The sequence below is a fragment of the Leptonychotes weddellii genome, chromosome 2 (assembly GCF_054177405.1).
Source record: "Leptonychotes weddellii isolate Sample4059 chromosome 2, ASM5417740v2, whole genome shotgun sequence".
NCBI classification, from domain to species: Eukaryota; Metazoa; Chordata; class Mammalia; order Carnivora; family Phocidae; genus Leptonychotes; species Leptonychotes weddellii.
In genome coordinates, this window is record NC_138370.1 from 129,043,288 (window position 1) to 129,052,984 (window position 9,697).

The 9,697-nt window shown below is 35.9% G+C and overlaps 1 protein-coding gene across 3 annotated transcripts in view; it reads left to right on the top strand.

Annotated features, from left to right (window-relative positions):
• The window catches only part of CENPC (centromere protein C), a 78,281-nt gene that overhangs the window by 50,434 nt on the left and 18,150 nt on the right, over nt 1-9,697 (top strand). For 2 of the 3 annotated variants that reach the window (XR_014143007.1, XM_081812318.1), the window contains exon 13: nt 3,447-3,506. The exons of the other annotated variant lie outside the window; for it this stretch is intronic. Coding sequence is in view for 1 of the 2 variants with exons in the window: in XM_081812318.1 (XP_081668444.1) it covers nt 3,447-3,506 (60 nt within the window). In the remaining variant the exon portion in view is untranslated. The remainder of the gene's footprint in view (nt 1-3,446; nt 3,507-9,697) is intronic. 3 annotated transcript variants of the gene reach the window in all.

Sequence of the window (9,697 nt, forward strand, 5' to 3'; positions counted from 1 at the left end):
AAGAAAGTGTGGTCCTGTTTCATTTTTTTGCATGAAGCTCTCCGTTTTTTCCAACACCATTGATTGAATATGCTGTCTTTTCCCTGTTGTATATTCTTACCTCCTTTGTCATAGATTAATTGATTATATAAGCATGAGTTTATAGCTGCGTTCTCTCTTTTATTCCATTGATCTATGTTTTTTGTGTGGTTTTTTTTGTGCTAGTATCATACCGTTTTGATGTACCACAGCTTTGTAGTATATCTTGAAATCTGGTATTGTGATAACCTCCAGCTTTGTTCTTTCTCAAGATTGCTTTGGCTATTATTAGCCTTTTCTGTACTATTTGAGAACAAGTTGCAGACATAGTACTATGTATAAGTATATGCAGATACGATGTAAGACAAAAACATAATCACACTTTAACCAACCGTCCAAGTCAGAAAATCAGCATCAATATAACACTAGTATTCCTTCACTGATTCCATGCAGATTTCACCAGCAGTTCCATTAGTGTTCTGGTTCAGGATCCAATCCAGGATCATAGATTGCATTTAATTCTCATGTCCGTTAAGTTTTCTTCAATAAGGCATTTTCTAACTTTCTGACCTTTACATTTTTTTGAGAGAGTACAACTTTTTATTCTTTAGAATGACTTTCAACCTGAGTCTTTCTGATGTTTCCTCATGATCAGATGCCAGCCTTGCACATGTGACAGTAGTACAGAAATGATGCTGTGTTCTTTGTGCATCTCATTAGGAGACAGTGTTTACCCATCTCCTGTTGGTGATGTTAATCTTGATCACCTGTTCAAGTTATTATCTCTACTCTAAAGATATGGTTGTTCTCTTTTATAATTGGTAAGTATTTTGTGGTGTGATATTCTGATGCTATGATAATAAGTGTGTTCCTTTTCAAACCTTCACACCAATCTTAGCATCTTTTGAAGACTCCCACTCGAATCATCAGCCACTAATGATGTTACCAAATTGTGCTGTTCTATTTTCCTGTTAATTAGTGGCATTCTGTAAGAAATAGTTTTTCTTACCCCTTCTCTCATTTGTTTATTTATATAATTATGGGTTGCTACCTGCGTTCCTGTCTATTGATGGTTGTAATCTCTTTTATTTATTCTAATACTCATATTGTGCCAGATTTGGTCAGTAGGCATCCTTTCAACTGGTCCTTATGTCCTTTTACTATGTTTCTGTCATTTTGTGAATACTCTCTTTTGTTTGACTTAAGATGTTCTGGTCTACTTTCCCTGTCTCAACTCTGGAGTCACTTATTTCTGCTAAGGAACCTGATTCTTTTTAGTGGATAATGGCATTTAGAAACTCAGATCTGGGCTCTTGGTGTGCTTCTAGGCTCTCTCAGTGGACTGTTCTTAGTGTATTTACTTACTTGCTTCATTCTTTCTCTGATCCCATCAGCTGCTTCCCACAGAGTACTGCTATGGGAGAATTTTCAAGGAGTGACTAACCCTCTACTTTTTCTAGTGGGGATTGCATGAGAATTTAGATTTTGTTTTTGGTAACAGCTTTATTGAGCTATATATTGAGATATTCACATACCATAAAATTTACCCATTTATGGGATGTAATTCAATGGTGTGTAACCATCACAATAAATTTTAGAAAAATTTTATCATCCCCAGAAGAAACCCCGTATTTATCTTTAGCAGGCACCTTTCCTTCCCTCACCTCTCATATCTCCTATGCCTATGGCATCCACTAATCTACTTTCAGTTTCTATAGATCTCTCTAGATTTGCCAATTCTGGACAGGAAAATTAGATTTTATGATCACTAAAGTTTCTTCTTAGCCAGCAATTTTATAAAGTATCTAATTCAATCATTTAATTTTAATCTTTTTTTTTTTTTTAAAGAGAGTGTGTGCATGCATGTGTGAAGGAAGGGCACAGAAAGAGGGAGAGAGAAAATCTAAAGCAGGCTCCATGCTCAGCATGGTGCCCTACTCGGGGCTCAATCTCATGACCCAGAGATCATGACCTGAGCTGAAATTAAGAGTCGGACGCTTAACTGACTAAGCCCACCACCCAGATGCCCCAATTTAGTAATTTTAAACAGTCTTTTGCTATCATGGACTCATTTGAGAATATAATGAAAGCGTAGACTGACTTTTCAGTTTTAGGTCATTCATGGACATTAATTGTTCCAATTACATGTTGCTCCATAACAAACATCCAAAACTTAGTGGCTTAGTACAACAATTGATTTCTGTCTCATTGTTCTGTGGGTTGACTTGGCTTAGTTGGGCAAGTCTCATTTGGGCTCTCTCATGCATTCATACTTAAATGCAAGCTGCTGGGGCTGGAGTCATTTGAAAGCTCAACTGGGTTGGAAGTCCGGGGTGACTTTTTCACTTCTGTATTTAGCACTTAGCTAGGGTGGCTGGAACAAGTTGGGGGCTGGCCAGGTGTATCTTTTTTCTCCGCATGTGGTTAGCTTGGGTTTCCTCACAGCATGGCAATCTTGGGGTGGTCGGACTTCATATGTGGTGTCTCTTTCTCCAGAGTGAAGTTGTAAGAGACCCAGGTGGAACCTGCATATCTTCTTAGGACTTAGCCTTTGAAGGCCCAGAATGTCATTTCTGCTGTGTTCTGTTAGTCAAGCTAGTCATTAAGATCAGCAGAGTTTCAGGGAATTAGGGAATTCAGAGAAAAGGGAATTAGACTCTGCTTCTTGATAAAGAATGACATTTGTGCATAGGAAGAGAAAGAATTAATGGCAGCTATTTTTAAAATACTATTTCAATACTAAAGTTGAAAACTCTGGCCTAATTGGCACACTGATAAATTTAGTATACTTATACTATTTTAGAACTTGAAAGATCATATATTACATTATTAGCATATTGATTGTTCTTTATTACACCCTACATTTTAATCTACCAAGTGGCTTATTTCACCTGAAGTCCAGAAAACTTGCTTATTTTTTGTTATGTTTAAGCGTTAGGCTCTTTAGACATACACATTGTAGCAAAATCAAGAAAAATGTTACACTGTTTTTCATTAGTCTTTATTCCTCAGCAGTAAAAAGTAAAAGAAGTAATAACATGATTGTCAGGTTAAATTTTTTTTTTTTTTGGTCAGGTTAAATTTAATTAAAATACTTAATATTGAAATTGACCGGGGTGGGAAAAAAAAAAAAAAAAAGAAATTGACTGGGGTGCCTGGGTGGCTCAGTCAGTTAAGCGTCTGCCTTTGGCTCAGGTCATGATCTCAGGGTCCTGGGATCGAGCCCTGCATTGGGCTCCCTGCTCAGCGGGAAGCCTACTTCTCCCTCTCCCACTCCGCCTGCTTGTGTTCCCTCTCTCGCTGACTCTCTGTCTGTCAAATAAATAAATAAAATCTTAAAAACAAAGAAAGAAATTGACCAACTAACAGTTTAATTCAACATGGAATTAGCAGCCTTTGGTCACGATATTATCATTTGCATTTTGCAGGTGACTCAAGAGTAAAAATATCTACAGTAATACCAGAGAATAAAATACATCACAAGTTAGGTAAGATTATTTCTCTCTTTTAATATCTTCATATTATAAAACCTCTGTTACTAAATAGGACTTAATTTTTCTCACGCAGGGAGGAAATATTTGGATTAATTGGCAGATAAATTAAAACTGTTTGTTTAGTTTTTATGAATTTCACAGTAAGTCATCACAGGCCAAATGATGATCTTTATTGTTCATTTATAAATCCTGTGTGCCTCTCACTCTTTGCCCCATATTAAGGAGCATGATTTTACCTATGCTAAGAAGTTAGGGTGGATAATTCTGTAAGTAATAACTGCTAGCTAGATGACATCCCTGACAACTCCCATTTTTATCCAGTCCAGCAGTAGCTGGAATAAGTAGGCAAAGATGGGAGCTGGGGAACCCATGGAGAGGCCACGGAGGATTAAAACTCTGTGGTTCCCCATGATATATTTGCCAGTCAGGATTCATGGGACCTTTTGCCTTTGTGGGATTGTAGTGGCCTTTTATGTTTCTCTCTATGCCTGAAGTTGTGAGTGCTCCTGAACTTGTACCTGAAGAGAACCACTAGAAGTGAAGTTTCCTCAAATTGCTTCAACCAAAAACTCATATTTTGTCAATTTTTTGTGGGCCCATATGAAGAAAGACTGTTAGTCTTAATGCTTTCTTGAAGTGGAATGATAACTAGTCAGGAGTAGGCAAACAGAAATAAAAATGTTTCTGAGCAGGGGCTTTAGCAACTAGAGAGAGGAAAATCAAGCATCATGCCTAAGAACAATAGGCAACTGCTGGTGAGCTAGAATTTTTGTAGTAGATTAATAACAGTTTTAACAATAAAAGAAATATGAGCATTTTCAGAGATTCAGTTACAGCATAGAAAACTTACTGGGACTGAAAAAATCCAATTTTTTAAATTTAAAAAGTCAGTAGATGAAGTGAAAATAAAGGGTGGTCACTGTTACTGAGAGCTGAATTAGTAACTGTGTGTTGACATGGAAGACATTCCTGAGAGACAAAATATGAAAAGATGGAAATCATAAGGAAAAAAGGTATACAGTGGAAATAATATGGAGACAGCTGAGAAAACTTGCAAATAATAGGATTTCCAGAAAAGATAAACAGGTGGAGGAGGGAAAAGAGTTAAAAGAAGTATGTTAAAGAAAACTTCCCTGGATTAAAAATGGCTTAAATCTGCAATTTGAATGAGTTTGCCAACTGCCAGTCAAAATTATTGAAAAAGATACACTTCTAGACATCAGTGAATAAAATCCTAAATTTCAAAAATATAGGGAAGCTTCTAGACAGAAACATTTATATATAAGGGAGAAAAAATGACTAGTGCTGTTGATCTGTGTAACATTGGAAGAATAAAATAACATCTATAGCCTATTTTAAGAAATGTATTACAAAAAAAAAAAAAAAAGAAATGTATTACAATCCAGTAATCTTATACTTAGCCAAGGTATTTTCCTTTCTGATAAGTGAACTTACTTTGCAGATAATGCAAAGATTGAGTTGACTCTAAATCCTCCCAGTAAAATACTCATGTAAGGTATTCTAACCAAGTGTATGCATCAAAACTAACTCCAAAGAGAGGAAACAGTGGTGAGGAATAATTCTTGTAATATATGTGGTTAAATTTAAATAACGTGTATTTGGTTTCTGTTGCTGTGTACTAAATTACCACAATTCAGTGGCTTAGACAACACACATTTATTTATTATCCATATTTTCTTCAGGTCAGAAGCCCAGGCACAGATTAGCTGGGTCCTCTGTTCAAGAGTCACAGGCTGCAATCAGAAGTGTCAGCCTGGGTTGTGGTCTCATCTGAGGTTTGAGGTCCTATTCCAAGCTCCTGTGGTTGTTAGAATTCAGTTCCTTGAAACTGTGGGACTGAGGTACCTGTTTTCTTGCTGGCTGTGAGCCATGGGCCATTACTTTTGGCTTCTAAAGGCTACCTGCAGTTCTTTGCCACATGACCCTTTCCGTACGTCCCTTCATAGTATGGCACCTTGGTTCTTCAGAGTCAGCAAGGAAGAATTTCTCTGTGCATCTGCTAGATGGTGTCTTATATGTATAATATCATATATTGTCATATATATAATCATGATGTAATCATAGTGATTCCGTCACTTACCATATTCTGCAGATGAGAAGCAAGTCACAGTTCCCACATACATCTTAGGAGAGGGGATTATTACACAAGGATGTGAATTATTTCTGATTACCTTAGGGTGTGACTACTACCTAATGCTAATGTGTATGGGATTTTATAAGTGCTAAATAATGACTTTTGTAGTATTACCTTGAAATCCATACTATCTTTAATTAAAACTTAATGTGGTAGGGAAGAGAGTAGGGGCAGAAGAGCGGTAGTAAAAATAGTCTAAAAGTTTTATTTTACTGAATGAGAAAAGGAGAGGATAGCATATCTTGGTAAGGGATATAGTTTTTAATATAATCATGGAGAAATGAGAGTTTAATTTTTGAGTGTCAAGAATGGGAAGGTGACCTTAGGATGAAAAAGCACAGCAAAACTTTGAAATGAGCAAGGGAGGGGAGGAAAGAGATAAGGTCATTTGCTCAAATCAATAAAAATGAGAAAGAAGCAGCACTGATGTAAAATAACTAGTTAGGGCGCCTGGGTGGCTCAGTTGGTTAAGCGACTGCGTCGGCTCAGGTCATGATCCTGGAGTCCCGGGATCGAGTCCCGCATCGGGCTCCCTGCTCTGCAGGGAGTCTGCTTCTCTCTCTGACCCTCCCCCCTCTCATGTGCTCTCTCTCTCATTCTCTCTGTCTCAAATAAATAAATAAAATCTTTAAAAATAAAAAAAATAAATAAAATAACTAGTTAAATATAAAGTAAGATGGAATGAATAAAAGGAAACATGTTGCTTGTTACACTAAATAATGGATTGAATTCCTCTAATAAGGTAGGGACTCTCAGATTTGGTTAAATAGTACATATTGAATTATGTGTTTATAAGAAACACTTAAAACAGGTTAAAAAATAAAAGATTGTCAAAAAAATAGGTAGACTACTGAAAATAAAGAGAAAATAGTGTAATTTTAGTATTAGGCAAAGTGGAATTTAAGGTTAAAATGAAAGTGCTGAACAGAATAGAGAAGGACATGTAATGATAAAAAATTAATGAAGAAAATAGAAAAATCATAAACACTTATGCACCAAACAACTTAACAAATAAAATGTATAAAGAAAAAACTAAAACAACAACAACAAGGTTTTTACTTAAACAGTACAGTTAGACTGGGAGATTTTAATAAGCTACTTTCAGAATTGAAAATTTCTAGCAAACAGGAAGTAGGTAAAAGCATAGGAATTTGATTATATAGCCAACAAAGTCAGCTTACTATATAGAACTTTGCATTGTTAGATAAAATGAGTGGATTTATGTGTATACACACAAACACATGCACACATAACTACCCCGATTTATACGTTTCCTATTGTGGAATATTTAGATGGTGTTCAATTTGGTTTTTGGTTTCTAAATATAAATAATACTACCATGAACGTTCTTGTAAATACAGCTTTACCCACTTTTTTAAAAAACAGTAATAATGGTGCACCTGGCTGGCTCAATCAAAAGATCATGTGACTCTTGATCTTGGGGTCATGAGTTCGAGCCACATGTTGGGTGTAGAGATTACTTAAATAAATAAGTAAGTAAGTAAATAAATAAAGTTAAAAAAACAGTAATAGCTAATGTTTAATGAATTGCTATATGTCAGGCATGTTACAACATTATATTAATTTACATCTCACAAAACTCTATGAGGTGGGTTCTGTTATTTATCTGTTATTTATTTTAGTAGGCGGATGGGAAAAACTACAGTTTACATTAGAGAGGTTGAGTGGCTTTAGCTTCTGTGATGTTTCACAACTAGTTCATGGTTAAGTTAGTATGTTAAGTTTGACTCCAAAAACTAGCTCTTGAGAATTCAGGAGATACACTTCCAGCAGAAAATCAGTTAGATGGTTATGGTAAATTGTAATAACCAAAGTATTTTACAACCAAAGTTGTAATGATTATGAGAGTTTCAGTTTGGTTTTTTTTTTCTGCCTCTGCTTTTTAAAAATATATTTATTTATTTAAGTTTTTCTTTATTTTTTAAATTTTATTTTATTTAAATTGAATTAATTAACGTATAGTGTTTTATTAGTTTCAGAGGTACAGTTCAGTGATTCATCAGTCTTTTCTTAAATTTTTTATTTAAATTCAATTAACATATAATGTATTATTGGTATCAGAGGTAGAGGTCAGTGATTCATCAGTCTTATACCCAGTGCTCATTCCATCACCCAGTTACCCCATCCACCCACCCCCCCTCCCCACCAGCAACCCTCAGTTTGTTTCCTATGATTAAGAGTCTCTTATGGTTTGTCTCTCTCTCTGATTTTGTCTTGTGTTAGTTTTCCCTCCCTTCCCCATGATCCTGTTTTGTTTCTTAAATTCCACATATGAGTGAAATCATATAATTGTCTTTCTCTGATTGACTTATTTTACTTAGCATAATACCCTCTAGTCAGTCCACATCGTTGCAAATGGCAAGATTTCATTTTTTTGATGGCTGAGTAATATTCCATTGTATGTGTATATATATGTATGTGTTTATTTTCTTTATCCATTCCTCTGTCGATGGGCATCTGGGCTCTTTCCATAGTTTGGCTATTAGGGACATTGCTGCTATAAACATTGGGGTTCAGGTGCCCCTTCAAATCACTACATTTGTATCCTTTGGGTAAATATCTAGTAGTATAATTGCTGGGTTGTATGGTAGCTCTTATTTTTAACTTTTTGAGGAACCTCCATCCTGCTTTCCAGAGTGGCTGACCATCTTGCATTCCCACCAACAGTGTGAGAGGGTTCCCCTTTCTGCGCATCCTCGCCAACATCTGTCATTTCCTGACTTGTTAATTTTAGCCATTCTGACTGGTGTGAGGTGGTATCTCATTGAGGTTTTGATTTGGATTTCCCTGATGCCAAGTGATGTTGAGCATTTTTTCATGTGTCTGTTGGCCATTTGGATGTCTTCTTTGGAGAAATGTCTGTTCATGTCTCCCGCCCATTTCTTGACTGGATTATTTGTTCTTTGGGTGTTGAGTTTGGTAAGTTCTTTATAGATCTTGGATCTTTATCTGATATGTCATTTGCAAATATCTTCTCCCATTCTATTGGTTGTCTTTTGGTTTTGTCGACTGTTTCCTTTGCTGTGCAAAAGCTCTTTATCTTGATGAAGTCCCAGTAGTTCATTTTTACCTTTGTTTCCCTTGCCTTTGGAGACATGTCTAACAAGAAGTTGATGCAGCCAAGGTCACAGAGGTTGCTGCCTGTGTTCTCTTCTAGGATTTTGATGGATTCCTATTTTACATGTAGGTCTTTCATCCATTTAGAGTTTATTTTTGTGTATGGTATAAGAGAATAGTCCAGTTTCATTCTTCTGCATGTGGCTATCCAATTTTCCCAACACCATTTGTTGAAGAGACTGTCTTTTTTCCATTGGATATTCTTTCCTGCTTTGTCAAAGATTAGTTGACCATTGAGTTGAGGGTCCATTTCCAGGTTCTCTGTTCTGTTCTATTGATCTGTGTGTCTGTTTTTGTGCTAGTACTGTACTGTCTTGACAATAACAGCTTTGTAATAGAGCTTGAAGTCTGGAATTGTGATGCCACCAGCTTTGGTTTTCTCTTTCAACATTCCTTTGGCTATTCAGGGTCTTTTCTGGTTCATACAAATTTTAGAATGATTTGTTCCAGTTCTGTGATAAAAGTTGATGGTATTTTGATAGGGATTGCATTGAATGTACAGATTGCTCTAGGTAGCATAAACATTTTAACAATATTTGTTGTTCCAATCCATGAGCATGGAACGTTTTTTCATTACTTTGTGTTTTCCTCAGTTTCTTTCATGAGTGTTCTATAGTTTTCTGAGTACAGATCCTTTGCCTCTTTGGTTAGGTTTATTCCTAGGTATCTTACGGTTTTTGGTGCAGTTGTAAATGGGATCAGCTCCTTAATTTCTCTTTCTTCTGTCTCATTGTTAGTGTATAGAAATGCAGCTGATTTCTGTGCATTGATTTTATATCCTACCACTTTGCTGAATTCCTGTATTAGTTCTAGCAATTTTGTGGTGGACTCTTTTGCATTTTCCACATAGAGTATCATGTCATCTGCAAAGACAATTCTTTTTTTTTTTTTT